The sequence below is a fragment of the Cyprinus carpio genome, chromosome A15 (assembly GCF_018340385.1).
Source record: "Cyprinus carpio isolate SPL01 chromosome A15, ASM1834038v1, whole genome shotgun sequence".
Taxonomy (NCBI): domain Eukaryota; kingdom Metazoa; phylum Chordata; class Actinopteri; order Cypriniformes; family Cyprinidae; genus Cyprinus; species Cyprinus carpio.
In genome coordinates, this window is record NC_056586.1 from 3,530,789 (window position 1) to 3,558,332 (window position 27,544).

At 35.1% G+C, this 27,544-nt stretch overlaps 2 protein-coding genes and 1 pseudogene across 2 annotated transcripts; all 3 read right to left on the reverse strand.

Annotated features, from left to right (window-relative positions):
- Positions 1 to 2,398: 2,398 nt before the first annotated feature.
- On the reverse strand, positions 2,399 to 3,912 carry LOC109061187 (annotated as a pseudogene).
- Positions 3,913 to 13,889: 9,977 nt separating this feature from the next.
- On the reverse strand, positions 13,890 to 15,261 carry LOC109098988 (claudin-4-like). The gene has a single exon (XM_019112545.2). The coding sequence runs from the start codon at positions 15,178 to 15,180 to the stop codon at positions 14,551 to 14,553; it is 630 nt and encodes a 209-aa protein (XP_018968090.1). The 5' UTR covers positions 15,181 to 15,261; the 3' UTR covers positions 13,890 to 14,550.
- Positions 15,262 to 16,196: 935 nt separating this feature from the next.
- Positions 16,197 to 26,795, reverse strand: cldnf (claudin f). The gene is made up of 2 exons (XM_042770797.1): positions 26,280 to 26,795; positions 16,197 to 17,408 (listed from the first exon to the last, which is right to left on the reverse strand). Exons 1-2 carry the CDS (start codon positions 26,753 to 26,755, stop codon positions 16,655 to 16,657), a joined length of 1,230 nt encoding a protein of 409 aa, XP_042626731.1. The 5' UTR covers positions 26,756 to 26,795; the 3' UTR covers positions 16,197 to 16,654.
- Between the last annotated feature and the right edge of the window lie 749 nt (positions 26,796 to 27,544).

The following is a 27,544-nucleotide window of genomic DNA, read 5'->3' on the forward strand; positions in this document are numbered from 1 at the left end:
TGCAAAGTTCGCACTCCAGATCTCACTTTATGAGCAAGTTTTCATCCATACTTATTCAGTTACATTTTAAATACCCAGTCATTCAAGTAAGATTAAGAATACAAATTATTTAAGGAAAATAAATTAATTCCCATAACGAAACCCTGTTAGTCATATTCGGCTATTCTTCTAATAGCCTACATCATCAGCCTACTTCTTACATTATTCTTCTATTACATCATATTGATTTTCATACTGGCATTATTGCCATACTTTAATAATAATAATAATAAACACTTTAACTTAATTTATCAGAGTGAGAAACACACTTTTATTTGTGCTCATAACATTGAAACTATCTGTGGAGTGTGTGGTGACAGAGCTTTTTTTTTTTTTCTACAGGGTTTTAGCTGCTTTATTTCATACACTTACATTTTAATTAATTATAATTCATTCATATATCTTCCAGTGACACTGTCAAAGTTTTGAATTTTATCCCGGAACAGTCAGGGGAAATCTTAGTGCTTTATGAGGCTTCATTTCCCCATCCTATCAATCAAGAATTTAAAGTATGTAGTTTCTGTGTGCCTCGAACCCATCATCATGCTCCACCAATAGAGTAGGTGTCACGGTTGTGTCGGGAAGAGGAAGGCGAAGGAGACAGCTTGTGCAAACCAAACTCACGTTAATTAAACAATGAGTATAGGAACTAATGAACACAGGAACATGACCAAATAAGGAAAAACAGGAACCAAACAGGAAACACAAAGAAAACCATAACAAAACAAACTGAACATGTCACAGTAGGCTATTTGAATTTAGCTTTGTGACGTTTCAGATAAGGCGGCTCAATAGTTTCTAGTGATGAACAGTATGCTCTCATGTTGAACGTTGATATTTGTTCAGAGTAATGATACAAGTTAGAGCGCTGAGTCTTTTTTGGTATGACACTATTTAGAGTGTCTACACAAGAATAATAGTTTAACTATATTTGAAGAAATCTCCGGTAAATATTAATGCATAATGTACACTGAGAGTGCTTTGAATACTACGCATTTTATTCTGGGGAGTGATAAAGAAATAACATTAGTACGTTTTTCTTGAGTTTAACCCTGAGGTATTCCTTACTTGGGTCACACTCATACTCCTTGGCGGTCAAAAGTGACCTAACACCTATCAACTAAATAAATGTATTATATTTTAGCTTAATGATATTTATTTAATGTTTTGATGGATATACTAAGTAATATCTGTTCTGTAATTATTACCCGCTGATGACCATATAAAATGTGTAGTTAATTCATCTCTAGGCTGATATTGGTTTGGTGTTCTGTTTTAATACAATTTCATTTTCTTTTAACAAACAAGTACCCAGACAACTTGGCTTATAATCTCTTTAATTAATGTGTAATCTTTTTTAAATGTAATGTTTAATCTTCAATGCCTCTTTCTTTTTCTTTCTTATAATATACGTTAAAACAACTTGATTAACACAATAATTGCTGTACAAAATGCCAAATGTTGTCCATGTCCTCTACTCACCAAGGTGTTGTGGTTCACAACAGCACTCTATGTACTTGTCATTATAGGCTAGTTAGGTTAAGCTGTAGGGTTTAAAACAATGGGCCAGTTCACTCAAAAAAGAAAATTCTGTCATAATCTACTCACCTTTTTTTTCTCTCTATACACTGGAGGTCAATGGTAATCAAAACTGTTATTTATTTACTTATTTATTTGATGGGGGACAGCACTCATTAATAAACAGAAACAATTCCTTAAAGGCTAATTTTCATATAGTAACTGGCCAGTTCTTAATAGGCAACCTAAATTAAAAAGTAAACACATAATCACATCACACAAAAATCACAATTATGACATTTAAAATACAATGCGTTCAGAAGAAGAAGAAGAAGAAGAAGAAGAAGAAGAAGAAGAAACAAACAAATCATGTTCTAGTGCTCCTAACATTCTTAAAAAATATCTATCAAAATATTGTTTTTTGTAGAAGTTTTACAGGGTTGGAATAACATGACAGTGATTAAATTATGACAGATTTTAAATTTGTGCTTTATATATCTCTTTAATTTATTTCTAGTACATAAATGTAATGTGAAATATAACATCAAAGTTTGAGATAAATAGTTGCAGACATGGTCTTCCTTATTTTAATGGAATATTTTATAGTATATTTTTCACTGAATCGTGTTCATTAAGATTGTTCAGTAATCATTTTACTCACAAATAAAAACAGAGCATAAAAATACAGTCCAGCAGGAGTCAGGACAACGCGACAGATGAGGATTATTTTTAAACTAACTTATTACTCAAAATTATTTGTTTGAAGCCTTAGAAAACACATTATTAAACACATTATTCTTATATTCTTATATTCTTATTCTATAACTCTCTCTCTCTCTCTCTCTCTCTCTCTCTCTCTCTCTCTCTCACACACACACACACACACACATATGAAAAAAACATTTGTTTTTGTATATTAACGGGGACTTTCCATTGACTTCTGTTGTTTTTTGCTATTCTGTTTACTGTAGCCCTTACAATGTACAGTATATGAAACCACACACACACACACACACACACACACACACACACACACACACACACACACACACACATTCATATACTTAAGTCATCTAAGTCTGAATAATTTAATGTTTTAAATGTATTTTCTTTTACATTTCCTTTACAATATGTTTTTAGAGATGAACAAATATACAGAGACGAGAACACAAAACTCACAAGCGCACATTTTTTCCTGCCTTCCTTTTTTTTTTTTTTTTTTGGTTATCAAAATTCCAACTTTTCTCATTTAGCACTGAAACTTCAAAATCCAAGTATATTCTGTGAGATGAACTTGTACAATATCACTTTTGCACTTGATCAGTGTGTGTGTGTTTAGTGGCATGTGCTATATATCACACATAGTTCTTTATGGCATAGCCACTGTGAGTGTCCGTCTTGGATAATGTGTATCTCGGTGAGTAGTTGTGGGCAGCTGGTGCAGAGAACCGCCCCACCGACGAACAGAAAGCCCGCCGTGACCCAGCCCACATAGAGCGCTGCTCCCATCTCCCTCTTCAACGCTTCATGCACGATGGGATTATGGAAGTCTCTGATGATGGAGTCGGCTGTCCAGGACACGGGCACCACAGCGGTCAGTCCAGAAAGCATGAAGGTGATCCCAGAGACCACCACGATCCGTGCTTTGGCTCGTGGGTTACTAAGGCAGTTCGTGCAATCAGCCCCAACCAGAAAGATGAGGAAAGCCAAGCATTCCAGAGCCATGGTGGTCACGATCAGCCCGCGAGCCGCCTGCAGGGAAGGATCCAAATCCAGCAGGGCATCGTAGAGTTTACACTGCATCTGTCCAGTGCGCTCGTACACACACGTCATCCACAGGCCCTCCCAGAAGACCTGAGCCACCACAATGTTTGTGCCGATGAAGGCCGTCACCTTCCACATGGGCAGAGCACAGATGATGATGGTTCCTGCAAAGCCGATCATTGAAAGAGTGATTCCCAAGACCTGCAGAGCCATGGAGGGGCTGGAGAGGATAGAAAACAGAGACAACTATTAGGAAATTCTTATTTTATTTCTGAGAAACAATGTTTTAAATAATGGAACAGATGTGATGTAGTTGCAGCAGTAGCATTTGAATGGCTTTCTCTTGTCAGGGGGCAGTATATCAAACTACAGGTGACGTTTAATTAGAATTTGTGTTTGGAGCGTGAATGAAACCGATACTGACTGAGGAGCAGATTTCTCAACAGAGAGCTGGAGAGCCCTTACCAAAAAGTAGTATACTTCAAGTTCATTTTATTAAGTATACTCAAGTAAAGTTCAAGCATATTTTTAAGTATACTTTATGTAGTAGGTATACAAATATCATTGTTCTAGTAGTGTACTTGTAAGTGTACTATTTCAATACTTCTTGGGACTAAATTGGCCCACTTTCTAGTATATAAAATAGATACTTTTGTATATAAAAGTATACTTTAAGTATAACAGTAGCAAACTTTGAGTACACAACTAGTTTACCTCTATGTTTGTAGTTTGTACTGCAGTTATACTTAAAGTGAATATACTGATAGTTTACTAATTAAATACTTTGTACACTTTGAAGTGTACTCTCAGTAAACTACTAGTTTAGTAGTTTTATACTGCAAGTATACTCATAAGTTTCATTTAAGTGAACTTTACATAATACTTTAAGTATACTATGTCCCTATTTAGGTATTAATTTGTATATATTTTGTTATATTAATATCTGAACATACAAAACATCCAAAGAAAGAACAGGATATCTGCTTGTAAACAACATTTTATTTTAGCTTCATGCATTCCTTTTTAAAACACTTTAATGCGGGGTAAAGTTTCATAAAAATTTAAGAAATAACATTTTGAACAAAAAGCTGAAAAAAGACTATAAATTGGATTCAGAATGATAACCAAACGTATATGGAGTCAATCAACACCCCAAAGCTTGACTGTCATTATTACCTCTTCATCGGTCGACATTTTTTTTCATAACGTTACAGTATTGAGTCATGTGTTAGTATCTGTTGTTTCTTCTTCTTCTTCACTTGTGTTTTTTTGGAAATTCTGTACTTTCGCCCTCTACCGTATATTCTTTATCGTTTTACTTTTTAGTATTGTGTTAGTATATTTTGAGCTGTGGTTGCCAGCATTGTACTGTTAGTTTACAGCTCTCTACAGTTAATTTACAGCTCTTCATTTTTACAGTATGTTACCGTTATTATACCATGTGGTAACTCGTTTCATTTGCGAAACCGATTGCTTCAAACCATTCGAGTTAAAAACAACAACAACAAAAAAAAACAACTACTGTTTAGATGCCGTTAGTGCAGCGAACTTATTTCATTTGAGTCCACTAAAAAGAAATACTTCTTAATGTAAAACTGCAAACATTGAAAGTGCAATCAAACAAAGCACAAATTTTACTCAAATCTTTGTAGAACGTCATTAACTAGCAATAGTACACACTTATGTACTAAAATGCTTAGTAAAGCGATTGTCACTGAATCAGCAACTCCACATTTACTGTCTTTATATAAAGCAGCAGAAGATTAGTGTTTGTGGCTCATCATTGACTGAAGCACAGACTCTACTCTCCAGCACAATGGTGAACCACAAAACTACATTAAACTAACAGATCTCTCTTTGTGCAAACACACATTAATACAGCTGAGTTCAGTATTTACTCTCATCATCAGTGTATGACTTTGCATAACTTTTTTTTCTATAAACATTTACTAATATTTTAGTTAAATTAACTTGTTTTGCTCTGTTACGTTTTACAGTATATTGCTGTTTTTCCCTTGAATTAACGGTAATCTACTGGCAGCTCTGGTTGCCAGCATGTTACTGTTTTTCTACAGTTCATTGCCGTAAATTAATTACAGTTTATTGCTGTTAAATTACGTTTCATGCTGTTTTTTTTCGTCATTTTATATCTTTAACTCTTTAAACCCCACAACAAAATCCTTAGTTTTAAATGAACACTTATAATGTGTGCACACTACAGAGTGTTAGAGTAACACTGAATCAGTGAAGTTAATGAGACAATTCTGTGATTAATTAAGTGATAATTGAGCATTAGTGATGAACACCTGCTATTAACAAACGGAATCAGTGAATGAAAGAGAAACACAAGAACTACAATTTTCAAACACAGCCTTAGATGAAATCAACTGAAATGAAAGACATTAAATCTCTCAAGATCTGATTAAACAACTGCTAAAACAGCTTCACCAGCCTCAATTATTACCAGAGTGACTTTATTCCTGTGAAACATCTACAGAAGATCTTACTGAGAGTTACAAAGGTTTTGATGTTCTTCTTCTTTTTTTGTTCACTACCATGATTGAGATCAGTGTTCACTTTAGTTGGGCTCTTGAACCTTGACTTTTTAATATTAACTTTTGCTGCTGTAGCAATGTGTTTCTGGAACATGTTTGTTATGGCACAAAAGAATTAAAAAAAAAAAAAAAAAAAAAAAAAAACCTGCCATTGTTGTTTCATAGCATTGTCCTCTTGCTTCAGATTCACTGATTTTGTCTGGTGTCTCTTCTGAACATTGTTACAGAAAAAGAAGCACAATCAAGCAATCAGTTATGAAAGACTGTAAAAACTCAACACTCATTTCAAAACAATTAAAAAGTTTATTGTAATTTAGACTGACACGTCAATAATCAGCGTATTAATCTCAATAATGGTGACAATCTAAAAAATATATAAACAGATCAGTTCTGAACATCACAAAACATGCTACTAAAGCCAAACACAAAAGCAAAAATAAAAACATAGTAAGAATCCAAGGAAACAAGTGGACAATTGAGCAGTATAATTTATTCATGCTGAAATGCATGCTGGGAGTAATGGGTGGTACCCAGCATGCATTGCATAATGAAGCTTTTGATTGTCACCATTGTTGAGATTCATATGCTGATTCTTGATGTCTCTCTTTGAGTGTTAATCAGATGGTAGTTCAAATAATAATTTAAATCTGAAAAGTTTTAAATTCTTATTTTCTATTTGTTAGACCAGTGATCAAGCTCATAACTGCAAATCACAAAAATATATTTTGTTATTAAGATGTTAGATCATATAATTCAAAACTTCATCAAAACTTTAAAAGCATATTACAGATTATGGTTATTTCAAAAACCCCAACATCACTTGACCATCCACAAACATTTTGCTATAACAATTGTATCTTAACAAAACAGTTATAGCAATTAAACAAACGTTAATGTTCAAAAGTCAAGGGTCAGGAGCACAACTAAAGCAAACACTCATCTCCACAATGGTAACGTCAAACGAAACAATAAAACAGCATCATTTAAACTGTTGTTTATTCTCAATAAGATCTTCTGTAGATGTCTGACAGAAATAAAGTCAGTCTGGTTAGTAATGAGTGAAGCTGGTAAAGCTGTTTGTTGATTGTTTAAATCTTTAAATCAGTTGATTTCATCTAAGGCTGTGGCTGAAGTCAGTTGTAGTTCATGTGTTTGTCTTGTTTCTCTTTTCTTCAGTGTTTTTGTTCGTTAACACAGCAGCTGTTCATCAGTGTCTGAATTCACTCATTAGTTTTCATTCTCTCTGTCAGGTGGAATATATTAGTAAACTCCATGTAGGGAATAGTGAATGAGGGTGTAGGGTGTGATTTGAAACACAGCCTCTGAGTGTCGACTTTGAACGTTGTTAATTCACAATATATATCAGCAGGCTACTTTCTCGAAAATGACAAATATTACCCAGAATGCACTGTTTTAATGGAAAACAGAATGTTACTGTCAAAATTTGGCCGTTTTTTTTACAGCGATTTTTAACAGTGTAACAATGAAATCATGGATTCTAGTAGCACAAGTATAGCTCAAATATATTTAGACTCTTTGTAAGTATAAGTCAAGTATACTTAAATGTCATTTTAAGTATATTTCTGAGGAGTACATAAAGCTCATTTTTGAGAAGTACATAAAAAGTAAACTAAAAGCATACTTTCCTATTTTTAGTTTAAAAGAAGTATACTAATAGCACACTTGTGTAAACTTCTTTTTTGTAAGGGAGGTGCTTGTCATGCTTTAATTTCTTTCTTTGTCATGACTTGTTTACATCTCTAAGAATGCAATTCATGTGCTCTGACATAAAATAATTAGAATGTGCTTTGTTTTAAATAATACATGACATTTCCTTGAAGTGTTGACCAGAAATAGCCCTGTGACTCGGGACTGCTGAGGAGTGAAAATAAGAAATATAACAAATAAGGCTTTCACTGTAAGCAAGGCCAGATTGTTTGTGTGTATAAGCCTGAGAGCTGTGTAACACAAGCCTTGTAAGGAAGGCCAGGCGGGAGAACTGGTTCTCAATTTAACTAAAACTTCTTAACTTTTTTTTATATTAACTATATGTTAACTAAAAATAGCTGTATATTAACTATACATTAACTAAAATTATCTGTATATTAGCTATTATATTAACTAAAATGATCTGTAGTCTAATAGAAATGGATAAAAAAAGCTATGTGTCATCTTGTTCTCAGCGTGCACATGGTTTGTTCGACTGACTAATGGTGTCAGTAGGTTTTCCTGAACAGCAGGTTTTCCTAGTGTTGAGTACTGTGTGTTCCAATCCCCCACACACAGAAAACAGAATGAGAGTGAATGCAGTACAACAAAATAATTAAAATAAATTCTAATAAAATAATAAAAAAAAAATCAACAATTTAGGAAACATCTTTAATTCATTTAAAATTCATATAAGATGTCTCAAAAAGGACCAATCAGTAAAACATTCTCCACAGCAACTGTTTATGCCTGTATGGCCCATCATGTATAGCAACACAAATGCATAATCTTGATTAATGACATGTTCTTCTGCATGTAAACATGGCCACTGTCTTCCCCAGAAGAGCTGAAAGAATGTATGGTGATCATGTTGATAGTTTTTTTTTTCTTTTAATCTTGCTGGCAAATATTAAATTATTTCCATCCACCACTCTTTCACCACTGAGCAGCGAAAGTTTATTTTTTTGGCTGTAAATTCAATCTCGCAAAAGCATCCATATCCTAGGAAATATTCAAAAATCAATCAATCAAACAAACAAACAAATAAATAAATAAATATTTACTTAAAATATGTTTTATAATATATTTATGTAAATGTTTTCTACCAATATATTTTTGCCAATTCTTGAAAAATAATTTTAAAAATATAAATATAGATTTTTTCAAGGCAGTTAAGAACTTATTTTGCCCTCCATATTTTCAATCCAGAAAATACATTCACGTTTCACTTTTTTTTTCTATTGACAAATTTATTTGTTGTCTATAACATGTGTGAACTTATATTTAAGAAAAATTATAAAAAAAATAAAAAAAAAAAATCATTAATGAATCAGTATAATTCTAGATTTGATCTCTAGTTTGATATTTTTTATGTAATTTATTTTGTAATTTATATTTATTTTGTGTGTTGTAAGACTGGAAATGTGTTTTCTTGAACCTGAAATATCTTTTGGAAAATAAACTTTGGTATATGAAGGTTGAATCTAAATATATATATATATATATATATATATATATATATATATATATATATATATATATATATATATATATATACATATATATATATATATATATATATATATATATATATATATATATATATATATTATACATTTGAAAAATAAATATATATAATTTAACTTTATTTTTTATTTACTTATTTTTGCTGTTTGGGCATGTTTAATTCATGCATATAAAACCGCACATCATTACTGAAAAACGAGTGCTTTTGCACTTGAGAGAATTCAAAATGTTTAAAAGTGCTCCAAGAATTTCTCCTGCACTATTCTTTCATTTCATAACACATCACACAATTATCTTTCAGATTGTTTAAGACTGTGTCAGGTGGTCTAGATGTAGGTCTTGGGAGGAGCTGAAGAGCGTGATGCTGGCGCTGTGTGGCTGAGAAGAGTGTCGACCCCACTGGATGGATTTGACATTTTTACAGGATTGAATATGACAGATGTTGAGCAGTTCTCTTTTGGTGGACAAGAACTGCAAAGCAGCCCTCCCAGCACCAGGAGGAGCCCTGCAGCCCAGTCGAGGTACAGTGAAGCACCCAGCTCCCTGCGCTCAGCATCCAGAACGGGATTGTAGAAATCATTTACTATAATGACAGCAGTCCAGGAACAAAACTCCATCAGAACCACCCCAGAAACAATGGATATTTTCACTTTTCTTTGTTCTTCAGCTATGAAGTTTGTCCGTTTCCTTGAGACGATCACCACGAGAATCCCAGCGATGCCCACCACGATGGACTACACCACCAGGACGCAAGCAGCTTTCAGATCAGGGCTCAGCACCAGCATGGAGTCGTATACTTTACACTATATCTGTCCAGTGCTCTCCACCACACAGCTCATCCAGATCCCCTCCCAGAAGATCTGAGCGGTCAGTGCTCTCCACCACACAGCTCATCCAGATCCCTTCATGGGTAGGGCACACACCAGATCACTTCAATGTAGATGTGAGGGGTCTGGGTGGTGAACCAGTAACTGCAAGCCCACAGACGCTATCTCAGTATCAGTCTTTCCAAAAACTAAAGCTAGAGGAGGTAAATGCGCTGGATTCAGAAAAACGCATGCTGTTCCCAGTGAGAATCTGCACAAACTGAGGCAAAACAGTTTTGTGACATTCTGTGTGTTTGAGACAAAAAGTGGTTTTAAATGTGTGAGAGATCGGTTTACGGTCCTTTGTCACTTTCTAAAGGGAGGAATGACACTTTTGTTTAATTAAACTTGTTTAGAAGCATACTGAAAGCTTTCTACAGTAAAAATCAGTGTGACTATATTCATCCAGGTCCATATGAAGTACAGTATTTAATGTTAAGACAGAAAAATTTTACAAAAAGTACCTGACCCACATCCTGTTGTTAATATTCAGACAGACGCCTTTGATAGTATCACCGCTGACATCTTGACTAACCAGTTTGGGAGGACCTGAAACCAACGTTCCAGCAAAACAGCTTCAGAGTGTTTTGGTTGGAATAGAGATTCAATGTTTTTCATTGAACTATTAAAAATCTTCAAACGTCCTGCCTCAGTGAAATAAATAAAATCTGTGCTAACCATGTTTTTTTTTTTTTTTTTTTCTTGAAAAAGTGCTAATTTGCTGAAATGTATGCACATGAATCTCAGGGAGGGATTGTCTTTTTGGCATGCCTCAGGCATAGATATTTCAAAATGGCCCATTAGCAATACATTCAACTGTTTATAACTTTATGACCCATCATACACTCACTTTTAAAAATCGCTGTAAAAAAAACAGCCAAATTTTGACAGTAACATGCTGTTTTTCATTAAAACAGTGCATTCTGGGTAATATTCATCATTTTCAAGAAGGTAGCCTGCTGCTATATATCGTGAATTAACAACGTTCAAAGTCGACGCTCAGAGACTGTTTCAAATCACACCCTACACCCTCATTCACTATTCCCTACATGAGTTTACTAATACAGTCCACCTGACAGAGAGAATGAAAACTAATGAGTGAATTTAGACAATGATGAACAGCTGCTGTTAACAAGCAGAATCACTGAAGAAAAGAGAAACAAGACACACACAAGAACTACAACTGACTTCAACCACAGCCTTAGATGAAATCAACTAAAGATTTAATCAACAAACAGCTTTACCAGCTTCACTCATTACTAACCAGACTGACTTTATTTCTGTCAGATCAGAGATCAGAGATCAAAATATTTTACTGAGAGTTACAGAGATTTAAATGATGTATTATTGTTTCGTTTGACGTTACCATTGAGTTCAGTATTTGCTTTAGCTGGGCTCCTGACCCTTGAATTTTGAACTTTAGTCTTTGTTTGATTGTTACATCTGCATCTTTAAAATACATCTGTTATAGTAAAATCGTTGTGGTTGGTCAAGTGAAGCTGGTTTTTTCAAAAAATCTTTATCTACTGACCTAACTTACAGTATTGCTGGATTAATTTGGTGTGTAGTTATTTGAGTATATGGAACAGATATATATGCACATACATATATTTTTTGTGATTGATCAGTGATGTGAATACCAGAACATAATAATTTAAAAACAATCTAAATTTAAAACATTTTGAACTACCGTGTCATTACCACTCAAAGAGAGACATCGAGAATCAGCATAAGAATCTCAACAATGGTGACAATCAAAAGCTTCATGATGCAATGCATGCTGGGTACCAGCACAGGACAAATCTCATACATGACTCACAGCATGCATGAATAAATAATGCTGCTGAATTGTCCACTTATTTTCTTGAATTCATATGTGCTTGTATTTTTGCTTTTGTCTTAAGTTTTAGTAGCATGTTTGTGGTTCAGAACTGATCTGTTTATTTATTTTGTGGATTGTCACAATTGTTGTGATTCATACACTGATTCTTGATGTGTCTGTCTAAATTGTAACAAAACTCTTTTTTTTTTTAATGAGTGATATGTTTTAACGGTCTTTCATAATTGATGGCTCAGTAGTGCTTGTTCTTCTGCTCTATTACCAGTATTTAACAAGAAAAGAAATGCTGGATAGATTCAATAAATAAAAAACAAGAGAATGATTGTTCTTTTTTTGCTATAACAAACAAGTTCCAAAAACACATTGTTACAGCAGATAGCTCATAAAACAAACAACAACAAAACATTAATGTTACAAAGTCACGGTTCAAGAGCCCAACAAATGTAAACACTGACCTCCATCATGGTAGTGTCCAAAAACAACAACATCTAAACCTCTGTAATTCTCAGTAAGATCTTCTGTAGACATCTGACAGAAATAAAGTCAGTCTGGTTAGTAATGAGTGAAGCTGTCTTCTTTTATTTCAGGGCTGTGGCTGAAGTCAGTTGTAGTTCTTGTGTTTCTCTTTCCTTCAGTGATTCTGTTTGTTAACAGCAGGTGTTCATCACTAATGCTCAATCATCAATTAATCACAGAATTATCTCATTAACTTCACTGATTCAGTGTTACTCTAACACTCTGTAGTGTGCACACATTATAAGTGTTCATTTAAAACTGAGGATTTTGTTGTGGGGTTTAAAGGGTTAAAGATTTAAGATGAAGAAAAAACAGCATGAAACATAATTTAACAGTAATAAACTGTAATTAATTTACGGCAACAATCTGTAGAAAAACAGTTATTTACTGGCTGCACGGTTGCCAGTAAATAACTGTTTTTCTACAGTTTGTTGCCATTAAGTCAAGGAAAAAACAGCAATATACTGTAAAACGTAAAAGTCAGATTTACCAAATGAAAAAAAAGTTAATTTTACTAAAATATTTGTGAACATCCATAGAAAAAAAGTTTTACAAAGTCATACACTGATAATGAGAGTAAATACTGAGCTCAACTGTATTAATGTGTATTTGCCCGAGAGAGATCTGTTTGTTTGTTGTTGTTTTATTGTTCCCCATTGTGCTGGAGAGTAGAGTCTGTGCTTCAGTCAATGATGAGACACAAACACTGATGTTCTGCTGCTTTATGTAAAGACAGTAAATGTGGAGTCACTGATGCAGTGATGATCTCTGTGTTAAGTATTTCAGCACATACATGTGTGCTATAACTGACAATGAACTGCAGTGATTTGAATAAAAGTCATGCTTTTAGTTACTTTACTATTACACATTAAGAGTTTGCAGTTTTATATTAAGAAATATTTCTTCTCGGTGGACTCTAATGAAATTAATTTCACAAGACTAACATCGTATGAATGCTAGTTCGAACTGTTTGAAGCAGTGGGAGTGGAGTTAATTTCTATGGTAGATTTATAGTAAAACACTAAAACATTAAGAGTTGTAAATTAAAGGTTGAGAGCTGTACATTAACAGTACCTTACCGGCAACCCTGCTGCCAGTAAATTACTGTTATTAATGGCACAATTTTTTACAGTGTAAATACATAATCAGAATTTGACCAAATTCTAATTAATAACATACTAATATTCTTATGCATGTACTATAAACATGGCCACTGCATTCCTCAAAAGACCGGAAAGAATGTATATGTGGATGCAGCTTTAAAAAAAAAAAAAATCTGTTTCTTCTTCCTCTTCCTCTTCCTCCTCTCCACCTACAATTCAACCTCATAATAACAAAACCAACCATATGCTAAAGTGTTATCATAGCTATATTATTGATGTAAAATAATAGCTTTCCAAAATACAATTCTAATCATTGCACTGTTTCAGTGAATCATTAGTACTAAATATTACTGGATAAATATTATTGAACAAATAATGTTTTTTTTTTTTCTTTTTTCTTAGTGCGTCTAATTTTGTCTAAATTTCTCTGAATGAAGTGGAGACAGACTAAACATGCATTATAGTTGTTATTTATTTATTTATTTTTACAGCAAAACATAGACAGCATTGCTAAAAACTGGTTTTACAGGTCTTTGCCAACATCTCTGTTAATATTGTCAACATTTTAGTAACCGTCAGAGACGAGCATGATCTGTAACGTTTTCTTTAATGTGAGAATATTCAGTATTTTCAAACTATTATTATGAAATGATGTCAAAGCAGTATCAATTAATTGTTTTACAGAAACATTTATTTTAACAAACAAACAGTAAGATAAATTTACTGATTTATGTTTAAAAAATGTAGAAGGTTAATGCACATTTTATAAAACCATTGCCTTTGTAATTTATTAACAGTCAGTCATCTATAATGATTAATGGAACTATTCATATTGTCATATTAAACATAAATTACAAGAACATATGGTTTCTGAAAAACACAGTTAACATTTCAGAAAATTGTATTCCCTGAGTTAGATTCCTCTCATCACATTACAAATGCACACTTTCAATTTCAGTGATCTGTAGAATCACACAAAATCTCAGTAGATAAACTACACCATATCAGAAACTGTCTTTCCTTCGTTTCTCCTTGGGAAAGAATCCACAGGTGGGAATAAAAAGGTTTAACAAAAAAGGGTCTTTATAAGTAAAAAGTCTTTGCGTGTTTGATCTTCAGACGTAGGCTTTGCTGGTGGCGATGGACCGTGGCTGAGAGTACTTGATGTTGTAGTTGTCCTCTTTAGGCGGGCAGGAGCTGCACAGAATGCCTCCTCCCAGGAGCAGCAGCGCAGCCGCACCGAATCCAATATAGATAGAAGGGCCCAGCTCCCTCCTTTGGCCATCTGTGAGAATGGGATTGTAGAAATCCCTAACGATGGTGTTAGTTGTCCAGCAGACGGGGACCAGGACCAACACTCCAGCAATGATGAAGATCACACCACTGGCGATAGCCACCTTTACCTTGCTGTCTTCTCTCTCAACAAAGTTGGTGCATTTTCCACCGGCAATCCCCAGGATGAGCCCAAAGATGCAGACAATAATGGCGATGATCACAAGAGCCCGAGCAGCCTGCAAGTCCTGAGGTAAAGCCAGGAGTGAGTCGTAGATTTTGCACTGCATCTGTCCTGTGCTCTGGACCACACAGTTCATCCACAAGCCCTCCCAGATGATCTGTGCTGTCACGATGTTGGCTCCAATGAATGCAGACATCTTCCACATGGGAAGGGCACAAACAATAATCGCTCCCAAGAAACCAATAAGTGCCAGGGACAGGCCTAGGATCTGTCGACACATAGACACCATTTTTCTCTCGTTTGCTCGGCTTCGTTGGCTTATAGAAGAAAGTGTTTGCTCCTCTGTTAGTCGTAATAATGACTTCTGTTCCTAGCTTTCAGAGTTTTAAGATTGTCTCAGAAGGGAGGAGTCTAGGTCGGATCGGCCTGAAACTGGGTTAAGGTGAATTTTCAAGCCTGACCAGATTCCCAAGCAGGGAATGACGATACAGCGGCTAGTTTCGGTGAGATACACATCAACGAGGAACTGAACAATAAAGTGTCACACAAATACAAAGGGACCAAGTCATGAACCGAAAGGATTTAGTTGATATCACACACAAACTTGTTGAGTCTCAAAACAAAAAATATGAAGCTAAAAATAAGGCTTAAAAATATAAGCCATCCATACACCTGTCATGGTGCATGTGGAGATGTAGGGAAACTTTAATAGTCTTTAATAAATGAAAACACAGGGGACTTTCCAAAACGAAAGCTTGAGCATGAACATAAAGAAACACTGAGAATGTAACGAGTTGACCAGACAAATGAGAACTGAACAGGCAGGAACTAATATACATTGGATGATTACAAAACACAGATGCCAGGGTTTAATTAATGAAAATAAACAAGGACAGGAAGGTGACCAAATAAGGAAAGACAAGACCCAAACCGGAAACGCAAATAAAACCATAACAAAACAAACTGAGCATGTGACAACACCATCAGTGGATTGATGGCAATGGAAATGCTTCTTGAATACACAAATTGTTTTTTTGTTTTTGTTTTACTACTGTAATTAAAACATAAACCAATGCTACATTAACAATGGATTGAATATATTTCCTGTTAATATCCAGGCAGAATTCATTGTGCTTTCTAAGTAAAATTAACAATGCAATTACATCTTTCAAATTAAATGGCCATTTTAATCACATTTTAATTTGTCGCATCACATTTTTGTCCGTTTGACAGCTGGGCGATAAAGGATTAATGCAAAAGTTTCAGAGAGTGAAGAATAAATGTATAAATGAAACTCTGAGATCATTTATAATAATCAAGAAATATATTTATTGACAAGACAATGTAAAGATCCAAAGTTATACATATTGTCAAAATATTCCCCAACGGAGAAGCAAAGTTTTACATTCTTTCAAAAAAAAAAAAAAAAAAAAAAAAAAACCTTCAGAAAAGGCATGATTTGCAAAAGTGAACAACACAACTTGTAAAGTTCACCCACTCTGTTGAAACATACACATACAGAGTTCATTAGCATTACATCATCTCTACCAGTAGAACAACTTGAAGGAGATGAGAAAGTGGACAAACAAGATTTTCCAAACCATCTTCATTCAGAGGCTAACAAAGAATAAGACACTCCAAGCAAGTCATACAGTACATATATTTATTATACATAAATTTTTTATTTAATCAAACACTGAAATATATAGAGATTTCATTCAAAAATGTTTCAGAAAGTGTCAGTTGAAATTATTGTCCATTAGTTAAAGATATTGTCCTGGAACAGGTGAGTAAGTTGGGGGTGGATATGGTTTGTTAGGAACATAAGCTCCAGTATATACAGCACTCGGTGCATATGTTTTGGCAGGCATATAAGATCCAGGAGGCCCATACATAGGTCCTTGGTAGGGGTACATGCCTGGGTAATTTGGATACATATCTTCACTTGGTGGGCAGGAAGTACACAAAATGATTCCTCCAAACAGAAGAGATCCTGAGGCGGCCCAGCCAATGTATATGGATGCCCCAAGCTCCCTCTTTTGGGTCTCGATTGTGAGAACACTCTGGAAATCTGAGATGGTGTAGGCTGAGGACCAGCAGACGGGAATGAGACAGATGACTCCAGCTACAATGCACAGGATACCTCCCAGGATCAGCACTTTGGCCATTGAGGACTCTTTCTTCAGACAGCTGCTGCACTGGCCTCCCACAAACGTCAGTAGCATTCCAATGAAGCTGATCACTATTGCGATGACGGTCAGCGCACGTGCTGCTTGCAAGTCCTGGGTCAGTCGCATGATTGAGTCTTGGACTTTACACTGCATCTGTCCTGTGCTCTGCATCACACAGTTCATCCACAAGCCGTCCCAGACGATCTGGCCTGTGACAATGTTGGCACCGATGTACGAAGTGACGCGCCACATGGGAATGCCACAACAGACACATATGCCAACAAAACCAATGAAGCACAGGATCTGGCCAGAAACCTCTTTAGCAATCCTCCCCATGTTAAAGCTGCTGGTGTTGTCAAACTCAAACGCAGCTGCTGGTCTGGTCTTAACCCATAGGTGTCTGAGAAACAAGCAGGAAGTGTCGGCCTGTTTGATTTAGACATAGACACTGGGAGGAGTTTTGCATTTCTGTTTGGTTAATCCTGCTGAACAAGATTCCAAAGAAAGATTCTTCAGATATGCTGCTTGCTCAGTGCTTTCCATGAAGACACATTCAGATCTGGTTTTGGCTGCATGTAACTGCTGCGTTGTCTCTCTTAACTGTGTCAAAGATAATGTCACTGACTTCATCCTTGTGGACAAATTTTTGAAGATTTTCTCAGATGAGTGGAAACTGGTTTTTAAGTTAATGAACACTGGTGTTTAACAAGATATAAAATGAAATGAATATTTGAAAGAGGAGAAATACTGAATAAATGACAAATTATTCAGTACATTTGATTTATGTTACCAGATGCAGTAGCAGAAATTAAGTATATTAAGAAATAAAAAAAAATGCTTAATGTAGAAATACCATGAGCTCAAGATGTTTCATAGACAAGAGAACAGTGAGTTTTTAGAATGTTAGGCTTTATTTTAGGTTAGAAAGTTATAGTGCAAGACATCTTTTCATCTCTTCAAAGAACCTTAGAGTATTTATGGGCCCATTAATCATTACACAACATGCCTTGAGTTTCCATCACTGGAATTAGAATAACAACTGTTGAGTAATGACATAGAAATTCCAGTGAATGTGGAACATGTACATAAACATCCTGTATATTAAAGAGGCTAATGCTCATAATAGTTGCACTGAGCCAAGATAGAAATATTCTGATGTTTTGATTACTAGGGATCAGATTTTGCCATAACATTTAAACCACGTCTTATTTATTTATTTATTCAAAATATTATTGGATTAATATGCTTTAACTAATACTTTACATTACAGCTATAATGCTGATTGTAGTTGTATTGAAGCACATGACAAAGGAGTACAAAGTAAGTGGTCTTTATTTAAATCCACAAGGAAACACTGGAGATCAACAGAAAGATAATACAACCACTTAAATGCAAGGTCAGTCATAACAGATATGTGACAAAGAAATGAAGGAAACAGGGCTTAAAAACTACAGGGCCAGTATTCACAAAACATTTTATCTTACCACTAAGAGTTCTCCTAAATAAGCAGTAAAAGTTTTTAGCTAAGAGTTTTCTCTTAAAACCTATTCACAAAGCTGCTGAGACAATCCCCTAAATTAGGGAGAAGTCTTAAGCTAAGAGTCTTTCTTTCTTTCTTTCGTTTCTTTCAGCATTCTTTCAGTGATTGGCTTCGGGGAGGGGGGGTCTCTGTCAGAGATTTATTCATTCTTTGTGACGATGTTTTATATTCTTTCTTTCTTTCTTTGTGAACTTTTTCAAATAAAGATTTTAAAATGCAGGCTATGTGTCACTAATTAAACCTGTATATGTTCAGCTAATTGTCAGCCTCTTACATGTATGCTTCTCGTAAACAATTAATGAATATGCATATAAATAGCCTTTTAATTAACAGAGTAGAATAATCATGGCTGATCGTAATACATGCAAACATAAAAATAAAAAATAAAAACAAAAAACTGTGTGCAAGAACAGCTGTTACTTCTTGCCCAACTGGTTAATGAAAACAAGGATATAATCAAAGAAAAAATTAGAGTTGGGATAACCTCCAAAACTGAAGGTGATACCTTTATAAAAGCTCATTATCATCAAATATTTCTAAAATGTTTACATTCAGAGGCAGATTGCCAGCAACAGCCATTTTAGGATAGTTTGTGGCTTGATCTTAGTGACTCAGGAGTCCACTTCACTACTCCTAACCTTTTACAGATTTAGGAGCTAGTTTTAGTGCTAAAACGCTTTGTGAAGAGTCCTAAATTTAGGATTTGACAGGCTCATTGTTTTCGGCTAGTTATGAGCTACTTTTAGCCTTAAGATGTTTTTTAAATATGGGCCCAGAAGCGCAGTCAAGGAAAAGCAGAACAGGTGTGGATGACTAATAAACAATCAGGAAACTAAAACAGCAATAATGCGTAACCATTTTAATAAAGAAAATTTTAACCTTCCTTGGTTAACAAATATAACTTATATATATATATATATATATATATATATATATATATATATATATATATATATATATATATATATATATATATAATATAATATATAATATGTGTGTGTATATGTGTGTGTGTGTGTGTGTGTGTGTGTGTGTGTTTGGGGGTGGGGGTGGGGGGTGAGATGAGTGTTTTTATGTTGGGGGGTCTATCTATCCACACATGTATGTATATATGTATGTATGTATTCGTGGCATGCATGCGTACACACACACACACACACACAAATACATACATATATACATACATACATACATGTGTAGATAGATAGAGAGACAGATAGATAGATAGATAGATAGAAGGCACAAGTCTTACAACATAAAATCAATTATGAATCAATGTGCAATATTTTTTATACCCTTCCCCCCACACATAACACTCACTCTCACCCACTCAGACACACACACTTCATCCCTCTCACACATATGTACTTACCTGCCCCCCCCCCCCCCCCACCACCACCACACACACACACACACACACACACACACACACACACACACAAAACACTCACATACATATGATATCTTTAATGATATACTCTGATCACAGTACCCATGCACAGTAACTTGTTTGGGCAACCGCATCATTTCACAATGTCTTGCTGGATAACTCTGTGTGTCACAAATTATCTTTGTATTCTTCTATATTAACGAAAAGATGTTTTACAGCATTCTACACATTTTCAGTCCAAGCCTGATGCAGGGCAGTTCTCCCGGGTTAAGGGGTCCCTGCTGCAGTTTCACCAGTAAAGAAAATTACTTGTTACAGTTCACTTGAAGGACCACATAAGGCATGCAGTGGTGTATGGAGGTATGGTGAGAGCATTTCTTTAGATATTGATTGATTTTTGTGGTTTAAAATCATAAATATGTTTATGTAGAATGATGAGGTAAATAATTTTTAGTGGACACATATACCCCCAACACGTATGTATTCTCTATTTTTTAACAGGAGCGCCAAGACGACATAAAGTGGAAGTTTGTAAGGGACATTGGCCCAGCGTGGTACAGAGTCATCGTGGGTTATTCTGTGGGGAGGTGACAGGGCCTGCCGTTCTCCAGATGGACAGTAAAAAATCAACAGAATGCCATCAAAGACTACCTGGAGGGAGAATCGGAGGATATATTAAAGCAAGGAATCTCTCTGTGTAGTCTGTGTATGTATGTGTGTGTACTGCATGTCAAGAACTGTATCTGATCATTTCAGCTGCTCATTCAGCTGCTCAGACTTTATAATATTTGGAGCATACCTTTTGTTAAACACAACCAGTCAAAAGTTTTTGAACAGTGAGATTTTTTTTATGTTTTTAAAGAAATATCTTCTGCTCATCCAGCCTGCATTTATTTAATCCGAAGTACAGCAAAAACAGTCAAATTTTAAAATGTTTGTATAATATTTTTGCTATTTAAAATAACATTTTTCTATATTTCTATTAAAATGAAATTTATTCCTGTGATTTCAAAGGTGACTTACTCCAGTCACATGATCCTTCAGAAATCATTCTAATATGCTGATTTGATGCTCAAAAAACATTTTATTATTATTATTATTATTATGTTAATACACTGAAGACTGGAGTAATTATGAAGAAAATTCAGCTTAGATCACAGGAATAAACTGCATTTTAAAATACATTCAAATAGAAAGCAGTTCTTTTAAATTGTAAAAATATTTCACATTACTGTTTTTGCTGTGTTTTGGATCAAATAAATGCTGGCTTGGTGAGCAGAAGAGACTTTAAAAAATAATAAAAATCTTACTGTTCAAAAACTTTTGACTGGTGGTATATATTATTATTATTATTATTTTTTGTAAAATTGTACATGTAATTATTTTTGTAAAATAATAAATATAAAAATACCCAATGAAACAATTGATGCCTTTTTCATTCATCTTTAAGTATGTGGAGGACCTGGACATGTTTCATATCAAGTTGTGATGAACAAGGCCTGAAGGTCAGTGTCATGTTACTTATATAATCTATCAATGCAAGTTTTATTCAGCCTAAGTATGTGTAGCCTACTGCATATGGGAACTGTTGATTCTATCATTCAAATGTTAACACTTTATGATAAGTGGAATAAATCTTTAGAAAATTAAATGACAATTATACAATACCAACTTTTACAATAATTTTGCATACTTTTACAATACCAAAATCTAATTGTCCCCTTAAAATTTGATGCATTTCAATTTTGTCTTGGTTAGGTCAAAATCGTTTTTTAATAAATGTGAATTTATCTCATTACATAAATGAACAAGGTAAGGTTTAAAAGTTTTAATTGACAATTAGCCTACTTTAATCAACATAAGCGTTTTAGGAGCTGTTATGATGACGAAATCAGCTCCGTATATTAGACATATTAAATATATATTAGATTTAAGTTGTGCCATTTTAGCCTTCACATCCTTTACAAAAATAAAAAAACGTGTATTAGTAAAACGAAGAACAATATTATTTTATTTAGATCCCATAAACTTCCATAAATTGCTTCAACATACTTCCGGGTTTCCAGGTACGGGGATGGGGAAATCACATGAGGAGACGTATTTGATATGGGCGTGGCTTTCGTTTATGTCACACTTGGACATGGGCGGGGTTGTGTCGGGGATGGGCGTGACTTCTGACGTCACACTTGGATGTGGGCGGGGTTGGATGTCCAACGCAGGCTGCAGCGAGCCCTACTTGGTCATGTCAGGGAGAAGCTGTGTGTATCTAGGAGAAAGCAAAAGCACTTTATTTGGCTTTCTGAAAGTAGATGCATTTAGGAAGCTTCAAGATTACTTACAACAGAACAGAAACACATTTTATGGATGACCGTTTCGTGAACCTAGGAGAGGAGGTAATTCTGATTTTGCTATGACAATCTGGCGCTTCTGAATCAGCTACTGTAAGTATGTTTTGTTATTAGTTTAAGTATTTGATATTGACTGTTCAAAAGGGGAATTTTGCGCGTTTTTTTTTTTGTGTGTGTGTGTGTGTTTTTGTGTTTTTTGTGTTTTTTTTTGTGAGAGAGAGAGAGAGAGAGAGAGAGAGAGAGGGTCACACAGTGGAGTAAGCTGTCTTAACTGTCAATGGCTTGTGTACTGCAAACACATATGAGCTTCATCACTGTGTCTGTCACATGACTCTGTTCCCCTTTCGGGCTTGAACTGATGGTAAAACAAAGGACATTATTAACTGTCTTTACATTTATTTTGAAAGTTGAAGCTCATGATTATGGAAAGGGGTGTTACATTTCCGACGAGTGCTTGCGGTGATTGGCCAATCACAATGCACTGGGTCAGTTGGCCAATCAGAGCAGACTGCTCTTGTCGGAAGGAGGGACTTTGTAGAAAATGACGCGTTTGAGAAAGGCGGGGCATAGAGGACCTACAATAATGTACAGTATTTGAAAAATAATGTGTTTTTTGAACATTTAAGCATGTCAACATATTCTGTTACACCAAATACACAAAATAATGATCTTTAGAAAAGCATCATATGACCCCTTTAAGAAAATGTAAACAAGCCCTGCGTCTCAATGTTCATACTATCCATCCTAAATAGTATGTGAGATAATAATAAGTGTGTCCCAAAGCATATTATATTGAAAAGAATATGCCAATAGTCTCCGGATGGTCTACTATTTAGGGGAGCTTTTTTGAAGTGTGGATCCATGCACACTCTAAAGGCTAAAATTGAATTGAATACAATGTGCTTTGCTTTGGCGAAGGATTCGGTCCAGAACTACAAACACGAATAAAACGTGTTAGAAAAACTACAAATGTGGCGGATACACGCGATAGGGTTAGGTAGAGAGGTTTACAAAAATGGGTTTGAGTTACTAATATCAACATTTAACCTGGTAAAAAATATTTATTTATTGTTATGCGTGTTATATTTCATCTGCAACAGCAATGTGAACTTTTATAAACATCCATTTGTTTGTTAACTTTTAAATGCATCATTATGCAGAAAATATGAGCAGAGTTCTCTGCATGAAAGACCTGCGACTGGCAGATCAACGAGCTACTTCTTTTCTCTCCAGTACGGTAGGAAGTTAAATGAAATAAAATGAGGAGGATGATAACTGTGAAAGCTGATTGACAGGCCAATTTACAGTGACAGGATGCGTGTAATTATGTGACAGAGCGGACCATTAAAGACGCAATTGCATGACTTTATAGTATGTGCAAAAGCTTGCCTACTCTTCTACTACACACTCAAAAGAGTGTACTTTTTCTTCACCAAAAGAGTACATACTTTAAGGGCGTAACATAAGTAGGTACACTGAGATGCAGGGAAGGAGTCAGGCAGGGGCAGCGACCAAGATGGCAGCAAGTTAGAAATCTCCTTGCCGCTCAGAAGTTAATTTATTTTAATTACTGGTAATCCTACAAATTTAAATGTTTGTACACTCACTGCAGTTCGTTAAGAAACTGGGGCATTCAGAATTCAGAGAAAGCACATAGAACAATATGGCTAGATCAAAATATTTTAAAGCTCCAAGCCTCCAGTCCACACGGAAAGTTCCAACACACAAAACGGAGGAAGAGACCTCAGACACATCCGGAAGTCCTAAAGATTCAAACGAAAGTCTTGAGAACCTGTTTGTGGAAATTTCTAAAATGAACTCTACGCTATCGACCATCATGATGGATGTTTCAACTATTAAACAAACCACAGCAGAATTGAAAGCAACAGTGACGGCTATAAAGGGGAGACTGGAGGAAGCAGAGGAGTGCATTACCCATCTGGAAAATTCTTCAGAGGAAATTGATAAATGACAGTAGTGCCAGAAATAAAAAGGGGAGGCGTTGTGGAACCGAGTACAAACTCTTGAAGACCAGAGCAAATGAAATAACGTGAGGCTGGTGAACAAAGAGACTTTTTGTACTAACTGGACTCTGTTAACTTGAGTTCAGAAAATCCTGAATGAAGGTCTCGATTTAGACACAGGAGGAGAGACTGCATCGGCAACTGCCTTCAAAGAACCTTAGAGTATTTATGGGACCATTAATCATTACACAACATGCCTTGAGCTTCCATCACTGGAATTAGAATAACAACTGTTGAGTAATGAGTAATTCCAGTGAATGTGGAACATGTCACATAAACAACCTCATAATAGTTGCACTTAGCTAAGATAGAAATTTTCTGATGTTTTGATTACTAGGGATCAGATTTTACATTTGAACCATGTGTCTTATTTATTTATTTAGTTATTTCACATATTTATTTATTTATTGTTTTTTTTGTTTACTTATTTATTTATCTGTGAAATAATATTGGAAGTGTACTGTTGCCCAAGAGTTTTTAAACATGTATGAACTTGAAATATCGTACATCACAGTCTGAGTCATACTTTATATAGATCAGTCATACTTTATTTTTGTTTTATTGATGGCAATATTTTATGACAAAAATACACAATACCCATGACAAATTAGAGAATAAGAAAAAAGTATTATTGCACACCAGTGCTGGGTTTAAATTTAAGTACTTGTAACTGGAAATTACATTTTAAAATACTTGTAATCAAACTACAGTTACTTTTTTATTGATTACGTGATTACATATTATTCAGACAATAGCAATACATTATTTACAATTTATTGATTCTCCCTAGTATTACTATATCATCTTTTAAATTTTCCTTTCTAAAATAGCCTACCAATTATATACATTTCGAAAATAAAATACAGAAATACATTCCAGTATTGTGGACATTCACACAAAGATCAGTCACTAGTCAGGTGGCTATATTTACACAGAAAACTGAGAGACCACCGGATTTACAAAAATCATTTCAGTTCTAAGTGTTTTCTCAACATTTCAACATTGCATCAACTACTGATGAACACATTAATGTTTATTTGAATGTTCACTCAATGAGTTAACCATCTGTTACTATGTCTTCGGAAGGCTTTTGTCTGTAAAAAACAATAAAGTGCACAAGGTTATTTCTTATTTACATGTGGTTAGGTCAAAACAAGTAATCCAATTTTATCAGATTATATTACCTAAACCAGATTATATAAACTAAAATGTGTAATGTAATGAATTATGTTACTAATTTTATTTTTTCATGTAATTTTGAATCAGTAACGGATTACAATTTGTAGTCAACCCAGCACTGTTCTACACATTTTAAATAAATAAATAAATGTACAATCTATTTTTAGAATCCCTCCGTTAAAGCTGTAATATATACATGACCCATTTATCCAAAGGGATTTGCTTTACACTGAAGGCATACATCAAGCATTCTCAGAGAATCAAACCCAGGATGTTTCCAGTACATCGCTCTACTGTTTGAGCTAAAAAAAGAATATAATTTCATAGAATTTATCCAACGGAATGGAAGGTGCTTAATGATACATGTAGAGGCATAAATATTATCACAACATAATTCATCTCTATTTATGTATATTCATCGTTCTTTGTAATTGTGAAGAGGAAGAATGAAAATGTTATGCTATTACATGTAAAAAAAGTAATTCTACAGATACATTGCTGACCTACAGTGATGAATTAGAAATCAATCAGTCACTTGAGTGTGCATTTTAATTAACCCAGTTCTATGGGTTCTGCATCTCAGACAAACTCTCTTGGAGCAGAACTGGACCTCACAGCGGAGAACTTGGGGTTGTAGATGCGTTCTTGCTTCGGTGGGCAGTTCCAGCAAAGTATTCCTCCTCCCAGTAAAAGCAAGCCAGCAGATCCCCAGCCGATATACAGAGCTGCACCCAACTCCCTCCGCTGGGCCTCCACCATCATTGGGTTGTAGAAGTTCTGTATGGTCGTGTGTGCCGCCCACGACACTGGGATCAGACAGAGAAGTCCAGAGATAATTAGGAGAATGCCTGCAACGATACACGCCTTTGCTTTGGACCCTTGGTCCTCAATGCAGTTGGTGCACTTCCCACCAGCCAGAGAAATCACGATTCCACAGAGTCCAGTTAAAATGGAGATGATGATCATGGCCCGGCCCGCTTGGAGATCAGAACTGAGCGCCAGCATGGAGTCGTAGACTTTACACTGCATTTGTCCAGTGCTCTGCACCACACAGTTCATCCACATGCCCTCCCAGATGATCTGTGCTGTGACGATGTTGGCCCCAACGAACGCAGACACCTTCCACTGGGGCAAAGCACACACGATAATGACCCCCAGCCAACCCAGCATGGCTGTGGATAAGCCCATAATCTGGAGTCCTTGGGAGACCATTTTTAAACCACAGCCTTAACAGTGACAAAATAGACGAAAGTGTGCAAACCTGAGACGTTTGCTTTTACAGTAAAGGTTTGAAAAGGTGGAGTTCAGTTTTTCTGAGCTGATGATTTCTAGCCAGAGCCCCTATGATTGCTCATTTACACTATAAACACAAAACTAATGTTTTTCAGAAGCACAGCAATACTTCAAGGTCCCTCAAAGTCAGTTAAAAAATACCTTTTCAAAATGACCTTGTGCTCACGTAAAAGGCACCATGAAAAGATATTGTCTTTAGAAAGGTAATTTATGATCGGAAATATTTAATGTATCACATTTTTATGATAGGCAGAGGATAAGTGCTGAAAAGATTTAATGTATCACATTTTTATGATAAAACACATAATAACCACACAAAAGGATCATTTACTGTAAATCTTTTTACTGATCAGTTGTGATCTGGATTAAATGGAGAGAGCTTTATGTTAGTGTTTCCATTCATCTCATTGGCAGTTGCTCACATACTTCACCCAGAAATACGTGACCTGGAGGCAGCCATCTATATTTCATGGGCACACAATTGCAAGAACATTTGTTACAGTAGATATATAAAAAAGGTCAGTTTCATGAGCCCTTAAAAAATAGTCTGTCACTGATAAACTATTGACAATAATATAATGAAATATTATAATCATGTATTTATTTGTTATTAGTTAATGCATGTTGCATTGCATGGATTTTTTAACATCACACAGTTTAAACTGTACATCAACAGGGAAACATAATGGTGAATCATAAATATTCATC

What these genes read in the sequence shown, in the direction of transcription:
- cldnf (XM_042770797.1), bottom strand. Translation starts at nt 26,755, where the DNA reads ATGGTCTCCCAAGGACTCCAGATTATGGGCTTATCCACAGCCATGCTG. An exon ending in GTGGAGGCCCAGCGGAGGGA is followed by an intron (nt 17,409 to 26,279) that starts GTTGGGTGCAGC and finishes TGACAACACCAG; the next exon opens with CAGCTTTAACATGGGGAGGA.
- LOC109098988 (XM_019112545.2), bottom strand. Translation starts at nt 15,180, where the DNA reads ATGGTGTCTATGTGTCGACAGATCCTAGGCCTGTCCCTGGCACTTATT.